Source organism: Telopea speciosissima, chromosome 2 (assembly GCF_018873765.1).
Source record: "Telopea speciosissima isolate NSW1024214 ecotype Mountain lineage chromosome 2, Tspe_v1, whole genome shotgun sequence".
Taxonomy (NCBI): Eukaryota; Viridiplantae; Streptophyta; class Magnoliopsida; order Proteales; family Proteaceae; genus Telopea; species Telopea speciosissima.
Window position 1 is genome coordinate 69311211 of NC_057917.1, and position 17310 is coordinate 69328520.

Sequence of the window (17310 nt, forward strand, 5' to 3'; positions counted from 1 at the left end):
TTGTGACTTTACTGCTTAAGAGTAGAAGGGAAGGCTGCTACTTGCTTAAGCCATAAAAGGTCAGGTAATTGCCTCAAGAAGTGATTTAACTGTTATCAGTCATACCCTTTGAGCTCATTGATTACTTAGCCTGAGCTCCATGAAAAATTGTTGCATTAGTAGCCCTTTGAGCTCCATGAAAAATTGCCTATGGCTCCACTGAATTTGAATGGGACTCAACCTGATTGATTTTTATGACAATCAAGTGATGTGCTAGTTTTAGATTGTAGTCAAAATGAGGGCAGAGCTGCATTTTGAAGAGGATATTCAGAAATTAAGACTCTTGGTCAAACAATCGGAATTTGTTTATATCGTTGCAATGTTTCAGGTGGTGGTGTCCAATCTGAAGGTAGTGAAATTTTTTCAGCAAACGGGATTTACCCAGATCTTCCCTAGTTGTCAAAATGTCATTCCTCATCCTTTCTGTTTGATTTGTTTGCATAGCACCAATTATGTTATGGGCTCTGTATTGGCATGTAGAAGGGTTCCAAGCTATGGATGGTCATGACAATGTAGCAGCAAATGGCATTTTGCTTCACAATAGTGGTAATTATGAGAATACATTTCACATTATTAAGTTCTTCATTTCCTAGAAAAAAACCAGCATACACAAATCAGGGTAACATTGAGCTTCATTACAATCATATGACTAGTAGTCTTGAGAAGTAGCAGTTGTATCAGAGGTCCAAAAGACATCATTAATCATAGTAAAGTTTACCAAGTTTATAACTTTACATTGTATTGTGATTCGAGAGTAGAAGCAGAGCCTTAGTAGCCATAGAAACCTTTCTCTTTTGATTCAAACACAATCTTTGTGAATCCATGTGTACTGTGTCAAGCAGAAAAATTACAGAAGTAACATACTTCTTCACTGTGATGCCTACTCTAGTTTTGTTATGCAGCTGTGACTACAACAAGAGTGTTGATATTCTTAGTGGCTCCTTCCCTTTAGCTATGAGATTATCTGTATCATTCATCTTCAGACTGTTGGCCTCCCAATCCAGAAACAAGAGCTAATAAGAGAAATCTTCTTTCACATTTTCCAATTTGAGCTCATGAAAGCCGCAGTAATGCTTGGAGAGCTATACCCTGATGCCCGATGGAAAGTTTTTATAGATAGAACCACCTCTCTCTCTCTCTCTCTCTCGTAACTCCTATAGGTAATTGAACTTCTAGTCCCATAAAGAGGAAAATAATTGTCATTACACCTAACATGGCAACTATATGAACAATGCTGGATCTAAGGAATGGACACAGGCACAACTTCTATATCTTAAACCATATAAGGTTTTGGAATGCTTCTGGAGGCCTGGGGAACCTCCTGAGCTACAAATAATAGGTCTCACACAGGACATATCGGTTTCATCATTACTTAGACTACTCCGGGGTAACAAAATGAGGTGTCTACACCCGCACCTCGTAAGCGTAATGAAACTCCTAACGAAGTGCAGTTTACAGATCATAGCTTAGACATCCAAGTCATAACCAAAATCACCAAAACCCAACCTATTCCCACCCTTCCCGCAAGGTGCATCCGAGCACAAAATTGCAGAGATACCCTATGTATCCATACAGACTTATGGCTTTTCAAAACCCAGTGTCATGCGTCAGACTTCTTCAATTTCTATAGCGAAATTAAACCATCTGATCTCTAAATCAAAATTGAGTTCAGTGTCTCATGAAGAAACTATTATTACAAGTAATTTAATTCATAAAATTCATAAAAATAAAAAAAAAGGAAGGTAATTCTTAACTAGTAAATTCTCAATTGCTAAGTAAGCTTACAAGATTGATCACAATCAAATTCTTTTTGGGTGGTATATTATGTTGATGTAATTGCTTGTATAAAAGTTCCACCCAAAAATAAATTATTCTCTCTTCTTCCTTTTTTTTGTTTGGGGGGGGGGGGGGGTCACATGAATTATATTAAAGGAAACTCATAAAAAAACAAATCTCTGCAAAGCATATTCTGTCGAGATTTTTGTTGATAGTTTCCTTGATGGGTTAGGGGGCCTTAAGTTATAAATAAGAGGTTGATTTCTTAGCTATATTCTTTTTTTTTTTGTTGGTAAATTCTTAGATATATTCTTGCACATAGAGGTTCCATCACTTGTGCACTTCGGATGGAATAGGAAAGAAGCACCAGGTTCGTGCTTATGTACATGAGAGGGATTGTTTTGAATTTCTTTAATGGTAACCTAGAAATTAGGAAAGATTATCACAGGAGAATTAGCTCAGAATGGTGACACGCTGGAGAAGAAATCAAAGGTTTAGCCAGAGAGGGAGATTGTTGACGGAGGCGAAGAGTATTGCTGGAGAAGTTGCTCTTCTTCTTCTATCGACTAACCCTAGGTGAATAGTTGACATAGAATAAATCAAAACACCTACCAAAGACGGAGAGAGGGAGATTGCTGAAGATGGCGAAGAGTATTCCCAAATAAGTTGCTCTTCTTCTTCTTCTATTGACTAACCTTAGATGAACATTTGGCAAAGAAGTAATCAAAATACCTGCCACAGATGACGATCGTCGACACAGAGAGAGATTGCTGCCAAAGTGGAAGATTTAGAGTAAGTGATATAACCACATGGGATAATGATTACAAAAGCTCTTTTCTAAACTTAAAATTAACTTTCCTTCCCTTTGATTTTCCTTGCAACAAAATGCAACCTACTTCTATTATGGAGAAGGCTGGTCTATTGAACCATATTCAAGGATTTGTTAATTGTTGCTACAATAACACCACGGAAAGGGTCAGGGTTTGTATAGTCTCTCCATTTTTTTGGGAAACAACGACTTAAAAGAAATCCTTCTTTTCCCTTCCTCCTTTTAATTGGTTCATAATAAAGAGATTCAGTTAATACGATAAAGGGGGAGTGTTCTCTGTGGGGGAGCATGGCCCTTGTGCGCATACAGAAGCATCGTGGGGTTGGGATTTTTGCCTTTCATAACAAACAGCACAGTCATTGTTCCCCCCCCCCCCCCCACTGTGTCTGAGCATGGGCGGTATACTCCCCTACAGTACTTTTCTCCTGATTAATATGCCCTTTGGCCAAGGGAAAGTGCTAATACCCCTCAGAATATTAGGACTATTGGCCAGTTCAAATGGTTCATCAACAATTGAGTGCTCCAGGCTTCTCAATGATTGAAGTAAAATCAGACATCTATTATCAATTTCCTAACAGATAATAGAGAGAAGTTTTAAAACTTCAAAAAGGTAATAACAAGACCAAACATCATATAAGCTGGATTATGGAACAACTTTTTGATTTCCTGCTCTCTCTAGTGGGTTCATATCATCTCATAAGGACGGTAATACATTTGATTTTTCATTTTTTTTCAATTTCTTGAGGGTTTTCAAGTCATCTCACAAGGACAGTGAAAAATTTTCTCCTTCCTCATACTATGTTCCCTGGTTACTACGTTTGATTAACACTAACTATAATACAAACCATGAAAGAAATTTTATAGAGGCAAGAATGAAAAAAAATGCAATTACAAAAGGAATATTTACTAATTAGTCGATAGAATGACTACTACTAACACCCCCATTTAAAAAAAGGGTAGAAAACAACAGCACAAGCTCTCAGATGATTTTCAAATTTTTTTTAAAAAAAAATTATGTAAAATATTAAAAACTATGGACGTTCACAGTTGCCAGTACTTGTATATTAGCATTGATGATTTCCCACCTGCTTCCTTAAAGCTTTATGGCATATAAAGGAATCCTGTGAATCATCTCCCCTGTGAAAGGGAACAAAGCAGACCAGATGCATCTGAGCCAACTATAGAAAGGTCACAAACAGCACAGAGCTGCCCCTCAAATGTAGGTACAAAATGTGAACCACAATATGAGCAAGATACATATTTTTGTCCATGGTATATCGGCACGTATGTTCCTCCACAAACCACAAAAGGATTCCTGAAGTCATAATTCAACAAGGTTGCATCTTTCATATTTCTGTCACAAGCCTGCAGGACTTGCCTTGCCCTTCTTACTTGATTTTCATTGGAAGGATTAGTTTCCAAATACCGCCTTGCAAAATTTCCTGCTGTAATTAAACTTCCAGCCTTGTAGCAAATTCCCATGGCACTATTCAGAGCAAGCCTCAAATGGATCATCTGAAGATTGCAGTGGGTAAAGTAGGCTGCCAATTCCTGCTGACGAACAACGTCATCTTTAATTTCCTTTCTTTTGACTTCCATCTTTAATCCCAGGACATATTCTTTTGCTATTACAATCAACTCCTTAACTTCGTCAACTTCTCTCCTTGATTCAACGACAATTAGTGGAATTGTGTGCAAGATGTTGAGGAAAACCCTTAAAGCCTCAACAAACTTACCTTCTGTAGTGGCCTTATAAGCTGTTTTAAGTTTATCATCCAACTGAGAAAGTTCAAACACAAGGGCTGGAGGGTACCTCATGTTGGGGCCGGCAGATTCATTCCATCCCCTCTCAATTGCCTTGGTGATCACTGGCACAGAATCAAATCCTCGTACATATGAATGACTTCCCAGGTACAAATCCATTAACATTGGTTTCAGGGGAGCAAAGTTCTTCACACCCAATTGTCGGTTCAGTAAGCGCATTGCAGTATCAAAATTGCCAGCTGCTGCATGCTCGCCAGCTAGAGAAGATCGTTGAATCCAGAGTTGGGAAACATGTGTGCCTGGTGTTGGGGCTATAAATACAGCTGCGCGGCCACTAATTGCAGTGCTTGGTGAATCAACTTCAGCCGGTAGATCCAGGTCCTCAAGATCCCATCCTCCCTCCGCATCATTTCCTTCATTGATTTCATCATTGTCAATAACCACCCCAATATCTCCATTCAGCATGTCATCTACATCAGCAATGTCCAGGTCCTCAACCCAATCACCGTCAACAGACTCATCCTCTTCCTCTTGTCCTGCCTTGCCCATATTGTCCAACTCACCATCAAACATGCCTTTCATGACCCTCAGAAGGGGCCAATCTCCACCATATACAATAGGTGCTGGAGGAATCAGAAGAGAAGGGACTTTTCCTTCAGGTACAGATGGAACTGTATCACCCAACTCACTAGCAAGCTTATCAGCAATTTCCTTCAGCCCATGAACTTTAGCCGTGACATATGCAAGAGGTAAGTGTCCAGCATGCTCTAGAATTTTCGCACGCTCTTGAATATCACCCAAGTACAGGGCATTGTGGAACTGCCCCATTACATCATTCTTCACCTCAGCTATTCGCAGCATTTTGGACAATTTTTCCAGATTCCCTGTTACAAGATAAAGAAAGGATAGCCTCTCAAAATTCTTTGTCCTCTGGTATGCATATTCCACAATGCTGGCATTGCCTTGTCGGAGAGCCTCCACACCTAACTTATACCAGTGTTCTTTCTCATCTATCTCCTTTGCTGATGCAACAGCTATTTGAATATTACCACTTTCTAGTGCTAAGTTAAATTGAGTTCTTTCATCTTTGACTAAATGAAGGGCAATTCCTGGGAACCCTTTTTGTTGTAGATAGGCAACCGTGGCTTGTCCACAGAGCCTTGAACTCTTGATCATACTCATTACATGATCAAACCTTTTCTTTACAAGTGAAAGTTTGAAAACATACTCAGTTGCATCAATTGTTATGGAACGGTGTTTTCCATCCCTGTCCAGACAATGAACAATATTCTGAGAAACCTTTGTGATATATAAAGGAACATCAAGGGTCCTGATAATTCCAGTGTCTCCACTTGGAAGGCAATATTTCATATGGTTCAAGGTTGTATATATGAAAACACCATTATCATCCCAGGCACCACTCTTTATGCGGATTGTTTCGTGAACTGTACACTGATGCATAAGCTTCTTGGTAGCAATTACTATAGCATGTTTGCTGAGCAAAGCAACACACTCCATGTCATTTGACCAAGCAATATATCTAATAAAGGGGGTATGAAGCTCTCCAAGCACAATTCTCTGCTGAAGATCAAAGATGACCACCCTATCTTCAGCCCGGCATAGTAGATTACCTGTCCCAGCATAGAATATTGCATCAGCAACAACAGGAAGACTGCTTTTCTTCACAATTTCATTTTTTAAGTTCTTGACTAATGCCATGTTGTTACTCTTGTCAAGCACTGCAATCCTATTACGAGCCACAAAAACAGCTGAAGTTCCTATGCCTCTCATTGATTCTTGCACAAGATCAACTCTACCAATGCCGCCGTCCTTTGGTAAGATATAAAGTTCATAAGATCCACCATCCACATCTGAACAGATCAAAACAGCATTTTCCGTTGGGCTATAAGAGAGTGTTCTCGGAGCCTGATTCAAGCTGATGGAACCAGGTCGTCGTATGGGAATTACTTGGATGTCCTTTTGAGTTGAGAACTCATACAGACGCAAGAAACGATCTCTGACATAGTATAATGTATCACCACTTACAGAAAAAGCAGGTCGTTCTCTCTCCAACTTAAAGACAATCATACCACTATCATGACCAGCTGCTAAAAGGTTCATTTCTGGATGAGATGCAAGAACCCAAAACCGATCATGTTCTCTACGGAATGTCTGGATACCGGTCCGTTTAGTGACATCCCAGACACGAACACTTTTATCCTCTGAGTTTGATGCAATAATGTCCTGCTTTGCAAGGAACATAACACAAGACACATTATTTGTATGGCCTCGCAATGTGTCCACTTCCCAAGCCTTGGTATCTGAATAAAAGAACTGAGTTAACCTTATTTAGCCCATGTATTAGAAGACTACTAAATATTGAAAGCAAATAAACCAAAGCAGCATTACATGCATCTAATCTATCAAAAAGACAATATGTGCATCTCAGCATTACCATTCATTCGCCACAATTTTATTTGACGATCGTCTGCTCCAGATACAATCAGTGGTAGGCTGGGGTGGAATGAAGCCCAGTTAACTCCGCGATCATGACCTTCTAAGACATATTTAACAACAACATCGACTCCCCCAAATAAATCTGCGTTCATTTCACTAAGACGCAGAATGTCATCAGTTGGAGACACAGTCTTCTTCCTCAGGGCCCCTATATCCCAAACACGAATTGTTTGATCCAAGGATGCTGAGACAACCAAATCCTCCTTTGGATGGAAAGAGGCACACATAACATAATGATTATGTCCAGTTAAAACAGAAACACAGGTGCGCGATTGCCAATTCCATATTCTAACTGTTTGATCATCACTTGCACTAACAATCCAGGGATACTCATTGTGGAATTGGACAGTGCGGATGTAATCAAGGTGCCCAAGAAGAGTAAATAAACAGCGACGTGTCTTATAATTCCAGACCCTAATCATGTAATCATCTCCTGCAAAAGCCATTAGATTTGAACAATTAGGCAACAGAGACAATATTCTATTGTCGGGTCACATCTTAATGGCATTAAAGATTATAAACGTAAGTATTGACGTCTGTATTGATTATCCAGGTAGCAATAAATAAATCAACAGCTAACAGGATCAAGAAAATTGACAGAATACAGTAAGGGTGAATTCAACTCTTGGCATTTGGAGCCTTAAGCGAAAACTACATGGATGGAGGGAAAGAAAAAGGAAAAAAAAATAAAAAAATTTAAATTGCAATGCCACATCCGATTCTGATATAATACATAGTCAGACATACAAGTAAGGCAAAAATATGAGGATCTACGAAATCTTGTGTTCTGAAGTTTTCCTGTTTGCACAAGGAGGGCAAAAACATGCAGCTACCAAACACCATCAAATTCTGTATAATTACACAGTAAAGAACAAGTTCATATTACTAGGGGAAAAGATCCACACACTGTATGTGTGTGGATTCTTTCCTATGCCCTCTCACAAAAAAGTGAGGGCCCCACACATGTATTTTTTAAAATTTTATTTCATCTATTTTAAAAATGTGGGGTCCACATGAATGATACCTTTTTCAGCTCATTAATTAGAGTAGCGTGCAGATTCGTCCCCACGCTAGCTGCTTGGGAAACCCTCTCCCATATTAGTATTATGGGGAGTAAAATGTGACGGTACTCATATCCTCATCTTACAAACCGTGTGGAATGAACATAAAATGCTTCAGGATACATCTTAAATCCTCGGTGTTTAAAGAATGGCTTAGACGATAGTTTTGAGGGAGTCTGGTTTGAGCAATGATTTGATCACACAATTCTATTGGGAGAGGAAAATTATGAAGTGTACTCATGTCCTGATCTGCCAAACACTTATGTGCAGTGGGCATAGGTATTCAAGGGACTAAGATGATGGTTCTGAGAGACTCTGGCTTTGAGCAATACTGTGATCACACAATTCTGTTAAGAGAGGGAGGAGAGAACATTGTCAAAACTTATGCAACTCAAAATTTGCAAGTTCTCATGCAAGAATATCAAAACTTGCATCCATAGGTGTAAATAGTCTACAAACCACGTGATAATCTACAAGGATAGTATCTTAGTATTGTGAAGATCTATCAGTTCAAATATGCATGGTTCTTCATCCCCTGAATGGCCCATAAATGGAGCCTTCAATTCTGTATGCTTATGTATGGGTGATTAGTGAAGGACTAAGATAATGGAGTTTTGATGAGGTTTACTAGGTTGAAGAGACAAACACTAGAAAACCCATTAGAAAACTAAAACCGCAGTGAGCCAAAATTGAGAACATTAAGCAGAAAATTGACAGCATTATATCTCTCAATCCACCCAACCGATGGGGCTGAAACTATTGTCTAACGGAGGTCCCAATAGATGGATCATATGTCTATCAAGGCAAACAGATGATTATATTGGGAGAAACTAGTGTGGACAGAAAATAGAAACTTAAGGAAACCAGAAATTAGTAATGTCCTTAAAACAAGCATAACTCTCAAATCCCAGGTCTTATGTTCTTCCTCCAATTCTGGTCAAGTGTAGCCCTAGTAGAGAGGCAAAACTTATCAAAATTTGGACTCAATCCAAGGGCTGGATTGGTGGGAGTCTTTGAAGGAAACCTGAGATCAGAATAGGACAGATATGCTATTGCAGGGACTGAAACAGAAAAATAAAACTGTGCAGAAACTTAAGTAATTACTGAAATACAACCACTACAAAGGGAAGGAATAGGTGTAGAATCCAACCTTAGACAGCAGTAAAGTAACCTTAAGAACCTTCCATGCATGCACTGTTTAGGTTACTGAACGGATATAAAAGATCAAAGGAATAAAGGGGAAGAAGGGATATGACCTGGCCTCTCCACCAAGGCCTCGGGAGGCTTCATCACCACCCAACCAAGGCTTCACCACCCTTGGGTTTGCTGCTGAATCACCACAGTACCGATGGGAAAACTCAATAAATGAATAGTCAAAACCGATGCGAATGTCTCCCTTCACTTGTATTTATAATACTGAAGTATGGGTTACAAAAATAGAAAGTTATTGCTACTAAGTAGCTTACAACTTGCAATACTGAAAATATAGCAACTTTCTAGAACGAAGATATAGTTGCCATAACAGGTAAAAGGAAAGAGACAAAATTAGAAACTACTAAGTAGTCATAGCTTAGCAACTAAGACACAACTCCAAAATAGAAACTAAGTGAAGCAGCCTCTCTAGGGAATATTCCAGCAACATAACAGGGCCCACGAAATCTAGGACTAATTCTGGCTTAGACCAAAAAGAACCGCTGGAACCATGAGCCTCCTTGGGCCTTTTCTTGCGCATGTTCTGAACTACATCAAGTTTCACACTGTTATATATTAGAGCAGCTTGCACGAGCATTTAACTCTTCTCAGCCATTTCGATGACAATTGTTCTAAACATTACATAAAGGATTCTTGCTTCCAGCTAACCGTAGCAAAACCACACTTCCAAAAACATAAATATAAAGTAATAGATAATCAAATTGACTAAGATCATAAAGACACAGAAATAAAAAAATTAAGTGATCAAGTTCCACATGAAAACAACAAAAACCCTAATGAAATTAAGGAAAAGTCAAATAAACAGAGAAAATTGAACACAGTTTCACTTTCCTGAGACCATATTAGTATCATCATATAGAACCAAAGAAGACAACAAAACTACACTGTTTCCTTTTTAGATCCGATGTAGAGCAAAGCTTCTTAAGAATACAATACTATAGGGAAATTGAGCTCTACTGATATACTTATATGCAAGGAAGCAAAGAAAGGACAATGATTCTATATTGCAATGGCAGAGAGTGAATTATAAATTGTTGGACCTACTTCAGCTACTGTAGGCCGTACCATAAGAGGCACGGATTGTCCAGTCTGCCTGGACATGAACCTATCTTTAACCCAAACTAACCATCAAGTCCATAAATATGATAAGTTACTCCATATGCTGGGTGATTTCTCTCATGGTCATTCCCTTGCATCATAACGAGTGAGAAACAACCCGAAATTTCATCCTTCTATTTTGTTTTTTTCAAATTTGAAGTACAATTCTCTTCTATAGTTTTCTAAATTATTTCATATTTCACTTTACTTAGTGTGTTCTCTTCTAGTTCAAGCTTTTATGTTCAACTTCCTACTTCAAAAAATCATGCATACACGGATAAAAAAATTCCATCTTTAAAAATGGCGGGGCTAGGTACCTTAAACGCCCACTCAACAAGATGATGAATATAGTAATGAATCAAACCTATTTCTCATAGCAACTCATCATCATTCATCGCATGAACAAACCATATGATCTTGACCTTGCACTAAAAGTGGGATCTGGATCAACCCTCGCATTGAATGTAGGGGGACCTCTACCATGTGTTGTTCTCCTTGTGAGTCACACTAGCACTCCCGAAGCATCTATTACTCCTCTCCCTAAGGAAAAGAACCATGTCTCACATTGCCATCACTCAAATTGTCTAAAACTTGAATAATAAGTGCAGTGACGCAGTGATAGAACCTGTTTGGGGAGCAGAGATGATTATAATTGCTTTCTAACTCCATAAACTGTATTGCACTAGGCATCTAATCTGTAACCTATACAGTATGCGTGTGCTCAAAAGCTACTTGCAATTCCATTACTGAAAAGGTGAACTGATCACCTCAGCATTCTCCGATCTAATCATACGAAACTGTTTGAGCACAATTAACGTAAATTATTCACAAATTCGATGACAAGCAGGAGAAATTGCTTCAAATCTAACCAATTCACGAAGACAAGCAATGAGCCTGCACAAGATCGCCAGAGCATCGAACTACAATGAGTAAGTTATAGCACATAATCTCGATTCACATATTGCTTGGAATCCAATTATCATGACTGGTTCGCATTATCGTTTACATAACAATGCAAGCACATTGACCCTGAAAATGAAAATGAGAATTGAAAGAGCGAGAAACAAAAGGAGAGCTAATGTACCTCCAGACACGAAGAGCGGCTGAGTATGATGGAAATGGACACCGCGAACTGGACCGTCGTGCTCATCGAATCTGTCAATGAGAGTTCCCATCCTGTAATCCCAGAGCTGGATTACTCCGCTATGAAGGCTGGCCAAGATCCATGGTCTCTTATTGTGAAAGGTCAAGCCCTTAACCCTGTTACTCTTCGTCTCGAACTTCGTCAGCATCGTGTTTGGCCAATCTCAAACGCTGAAGAAGAAGAAGAAGAAGAAGAAGCGAGGGATTGAATACAGAAGTAATGCTACAAGTTGGTCGCGCAGATCTGAAGGAACAGAACAAACGTAGAGTTCACGTTAATTTCGGAGAAGAAATTTCGTTCGAGAGAGAAAGAGAGAAACAGAGATGAGAGACCAGTGAGATTAGTAGGCAGAGCACCTTACTAAAATACGCCATAAATAAGAAGGAAACACTGGTTTGTGATTCGATCTCTGACCACTAACATTATATTATATTATTACGCTTATTGCTGTTGAACACTTGAACCCGAAATAACTGTCGGACACTTGGAATTCCTCGGCACCTGCGTAGGCCCCGCGATTGAGACATGTGAGGTATCGATAACTAGTGCATAACCCTTGGATGTGAATTTTTTTATTAGAAACCTGTTATTAGTTTTTTGGGAGAGGGTTTTCTGAGCAAGCGGCATAGAGAAACCCATCTATGCGGTGCCCATAAAATAGTATTTGTACATTGGAGGGCAGCGATGGCATTTCACATAAGAAAGAAAAAGAGAAAGAGAATTAGGCACAAAAATGGTAATGTACCTTCCCCGAACAGCGGCTCAAGAATTTTTTTCCTTTTTTTTTTTAAAGTAATATCAATTTATTAAAAAAAAAAAGGAAAAATAACTGTTTGGAAGCATGGCCCCTGCACTAACACCCTGGCAAATGAGAATGCACGTGCGAGCATTCTCATCTCCTTAAATAATTGTAAACCATCAACAAGTTAGAGGATCTAGATCCTCTACTGTCGAGCTGCCCGGCAGGATGGTACTGCCGAGACACAGCAAGGTGGGGAATGATCGCCTTACCCCTACCCGAGCGCCTTGTCCAAGCAGGGGTAAGGCAGTCATTCACTTCCTCATTGTGTCTTGGCAGCACGGTCTTGTCGGACAACTCCGCAGTAGAGGATCCAAATTCGAAGTTAAATCATTTTGAACACAGCCAACAATTATTGCACTCCAAGAAACCCAATTCTTTTCGGTAAGAGGGTCGGTAATTCGGGGCACTCTATCATTATTGTGGGCCTTTTGCTTCCATTACATCGATGTGGATTGTCTCGCGAAATAGCAATGGAGCTTTTCCAGACATTTGTAATTCTTTTCGGTAAGAGGGTCGGTAATTCGGGGCACTCTGTCATTATTGTGGGCCCTTTGCTTCCATTACATCGATGTGGATTGTCTCGCGAAATAGCAATGGAGCTTTTCCAGACATTTGTAATTCAAGTTTTTTTTTTATACTTTGCATACTAGTGCGAGAATGAATTTCAATGCCGAGGTCAAATGCCTCCAAAGCTGACTCAGGGTTGATTTCAATTTGGAAATCATTTTGGTAAAAAGAAAACTGAATCAATTTTCATCTTTTACCTAAACCATTTCAGTCATATATTCTTTCTTTCCTAAAGTGTTAATCAGTTTTATCCACCATGTACTTGGACAACCTCTCCAGAGCCAATTCCTTGTCCATCTCTGAGCAAATCATGAGGGTTAGAAACAACTCTCCTTTAAACATAGAACAAATGCATACCCAACTCACATAAATAATTGCTAGCCATTCTGGTGTTGTTCAGGATCAGAGCCAACCAAAACCAAACTAAAAATACATATTAGGGATTACTGGATTAGTTTCAAATTTCAATCCAATTCTCTAACATTTAATGAGTCTGCTGGACCCAAACAAAGAAAAACTGGAAAAATTGGAACATGAATTGAAAAATGTGAAAAATGACTAGGGGTGCGGCAGTCAGATAAGTTCGATGGAATATTGGATGAAAGAACGCCACCTGATCGTGCCATACACGCTGCCCCTGCGCCCTAACATAGCAGTGTGCGAAATGATAAATACAAATGCTTACATCCAGCTGAGAAAATCATAGAATTTTTCACTAAGACAAATATTCTACACCATTCTCCACCTCACAATGTGATTTCTCTTGCTTATGTTTTGGACTGTTTATTGTGCTTTCCCTTATAATAAATCATAATATAATGACAGAGACCGACCGGCCCTTTAACTTGGACATTGCCAACCATAGTTACCACCTGGACGGAGAGACGTAGCAAAAGTCGTAGCAAAAAAATGTCAAGCCGGTTCTAGTAGGACACTATGGTATTTGGGTTCTATGTTGGGTTGAGGAGTTGAGCCCTCCCAATGGGCTCAGGTGAACATCATCATACTTGGGCTACATTTAGGGGCAGGAGTCTCTTGGGCAGTTGGGCCCAAGTACAGGGCTCAGCAATGTCAAACTGAACCCAACTCAATTCACAAGCCTTCTTAGATCTAATCAAATATCCTCTCATGCATGGAATTTAAGGTTGGTAAACAAACAACTTATTTTCTTTTTATTTTTTTCTGATTTTTCAATAAATTTTTTTTTAGGATTGCACTGTTTAAAGCCCATTTAGATTTAAACTGGCTCATAACCCGATTAAGGCCCGATTCTAATACCTGATTATCTAAACAATGAGAAATAAGCCACTTTGAGTTTGAGTTGAGCTTTCCAACCAATTCAAATAAAAGCCCAGTGATCTCTATCAAAAAAAATAATAAGTTTGTGGTGTGGGTTGATCCCTTGACTTGCTCTTTTGGAACCATCTGTCTTTTATTTACAAAAATTAGGTAAACAAAAATCATGAGTCATCACCTTTAAACCATTCCATAAGGAATGAATCACAAACTTAAAGAAGAAGGAATCATTTTCATTTCCTTATAACTCAGATTTAGATTTTGTGATTTTACTATTTTAGAGGAAATAAACAAAGTTGCAGTGACACTTGACACTATAATTTAGGGTGTGAGTCAATTTCAGGCACATAAGGCTTATGACAAAAGTCTTGGTTGGTGGGCCTTTGATGCTTCTGCATCACTCAATTCTTCAGATCTAATGTGGGTTTTGGCATTATTATTGAAAGTCTCTGATTATCTTCCATAGTTGACAATTAAACAAAGTGGATAACGGAATGGGATTGGCCTGGGAAGGAAATTTGTTAGTGTTTGATATGCATTCTAAGTCATTCCTATCCCTTATACCCTAAAACCCTATTCTATAAATCCTATACCCTATACCCTATTGTCCTATACCCTATACCCTATTGTCCTATACCCTAAACCCTATACCCTATACCATAAACCCCAAACCTATAACCTAAACCCTAAACCCCAAACATACGATAGGTGTCTAATTTCCATCACTTGAGGTTCAAGTCTGTTAGTCTCTCAAGTGGTCACCATCACAAACGACGGCCAAGTTTATTGGTGAAAAGTGAAAGATTTTAGTTGGAGAAAAAGTCATTAATTTTGGGATTTATTGGGGGCCAAACATGTGATTCGGGAGTAATTGTTGACTTTACTCCTTCACAACTCATTAAAAACGTATGATTTACGTGAAACGCCCCCTTTTAATTTGTGACTAGTAAATATAATGGATTGACTTCGATTCCGTCTACCCCCTTGGGTTATTCGCCTCAAAGGAAACTCCTTGGTGAATATGAGGGTTTCAGTATCTTTCGATTAATGTGTGTTGCGAAATCGTACACGAGTCTTGAGGAAATTAATCGATTAAAGGCGAACACCCTCGGTTTCAAAAAAAAATAAATAAATATATATATATATAATGGATCAAACTTGGCCAAACCTAAGGATGTTAAGTTGCGTGGTTTCGATTTAAATGGTTCGATTTGATTCAAAACAGAATTTAATAGATAGAAATCGAAACAAAATTGTTTATTAAACAAATTCTGTTTAAGAAATCATTTATTAAACGATCTCGATTTTGTTACCAATTTTAGGTAATAGGTTTATATACGGTTCTCAAACGGTTTCGGTCTTAGTTTTGTGACTTTGGAACTCAAAAGAGATGATGAAAACAGCAAGAGGAGGTAATAGGTTCATAAATGATCCTTAACTGTTTATTGAATGATTTGGTTCAAATTCGGTTTTTATGATTTTTACATGGTTTGAATTAGTTTAACGATTAAAAACCAAACCAAATTATTAAATGGTTTTATTTTAAAATCAGAACTGAAGTTTCAATTTAAACAGTTCGGAGTTTGATAAATGATTTCAATTTGGTTTTGACACCCTTGGCCCAAACCTCACCCCAATCCAATAATAAAGTGGTCCCATTGCAAAATGTTAGTAATTTTGCTTTGTTTCATAAGTACTTTCAAGTAGGGGTGATTTTCTGAACCCGTCGGCCTGCCTTGAGCCCGAATAGGGACTAGGCTGAGATAGTTTGCCCTGAGGGTGGGTCAGGGTTGAAAATTTATGGCCTTGAGTCAGGGTCGGGTCGGACCAGGGTTGAGGCCTCTGGCTGAGCCCGGACCGGCCTAGTCCAACCCTATTTTAAGTTATACTATAAAATATATATTGATATGCTATATATATATATATATATATATATATATATTATAAACTTTAAATATCACACATATTTTGTTATATAATATATTATATATGAAAGTAATAAGTGATAATATATTTTAGGGAAAAAGATCTCTACGTGGTGGTGTTTCCTACTCTCTCCAGTGGGTGAGTACGCCTGGGTATCTACCCAAGGGGCAGAGGCGTCATCTTACGGTGCCCTGTGAATGGGTGTAGGAAACACCACCAAGTAGAGATCTCTTGCCCTATATTTTATTATAGTGTTATTTTATGTAAAATTGATAATTTTCTCCGCAACCCAGTCCAACTCAGTCCAGTCCATGCATCTCTCACTTCCCCCAGTCCATGATCAGGGCCAATCAGGGTTCCCCGGCCCGACCCTGATGACGGGTCAGGGTTGGATTTTCTAGGTCCTAGGCCAGGGTTGGGTCGGATCTGGGCCCAGCTAAGACGACTCAAGGTTGGGTTGGGGTTTCAAAAAGCCCGACCCAACCTAACCCTGTTGCAGCCCTACTTTCAAGTGACTAAAGATGATCCATGGCTTGAAAGGATAACATAGGAAGAGGACATTTCAAAATATCGCCCACTATTGTAGTGTGCATCGATGACTTGATTATTCCAGGCGTAAGATACATTGAGAATTTCAAAGATAAATCATATGGAACACGTTCTCTTCATATATAGAGGGCGGTTCACCCACCATCCTAGGGTTTTTGTATGTTCCAAAATATCCTCCCGATATCTTTTCCCGTCCACTCCTGCCCTGTGGTGAATGAAATCCCATTTATCGTTCGTGGAGAGAAACTCGAATCGTTATCCTCTGCTATTGCAGCACGGTGTTGTACTGCATCATGCGGTGCTGTAGAGGCCATGTGGCACAGAAGGCCCCACATGGTGCACATGGCCTCTACAGCCGCCGCATGATGCAGTACAGCACCGTGCAATTAGTGCATAGGATAAAAATTCGAGAAACTCAGTCCAATAAATAATTGGCAAAGTAGAAAGATAAAAAAACCAAGTACACTATCTCAGTTATGCCCATTGATCAAAGGAGGAAAAAACTCTCCTCAATAGAAATCATCATAAAAACAAAACGTAAAAGCTGCCAAATAAAGAGTAATGCTAACAACTATCTGTAGACCTCGTACATATCTCACGGTTTTTTTTGGGACCAAAATGTCCTTGGTTAGGTCAATCTATCATACCATGTATGACTGGCCCAAGTTGGCAAATAGGTGTTTTATAACTAAAAGCCAGACCACCAAGTTCAAAATATGACATTTTCTCT

At 39.0% G+C, this 17310-nt stretch overlaps 1 protein-coding gene across 1 annotated transcript; it reads right to left on the minus strand.

The window, feature by feature from the left end:
* Positions 1-3733: 3733 nt before the first annotated feature.
* Positions 3734-11763, minus strand: LOC122652980 (coatomer subunit alpha-1-like). The gene is made up of 3 exons (XM_043846881.1): positions 11381-11763; positions 6864-7358; positions 3734-6729 (listed from the first exon to the last, which is right to left on the minus strand). The coding sequence occupies exons 1-3, from the start codon at positions 11586-11588 to the stop codon at positions 3773-3775; spliced, it is 3660 nt and encodes a 1219-aa protein (XP_043702816.1). The 5' UTR covers positions 11589-11763; the 3' UTR covers positions 3734-3772.
* Between the last annotated feature and the right edge of the window lie 5547 nt (positions 11764-17310).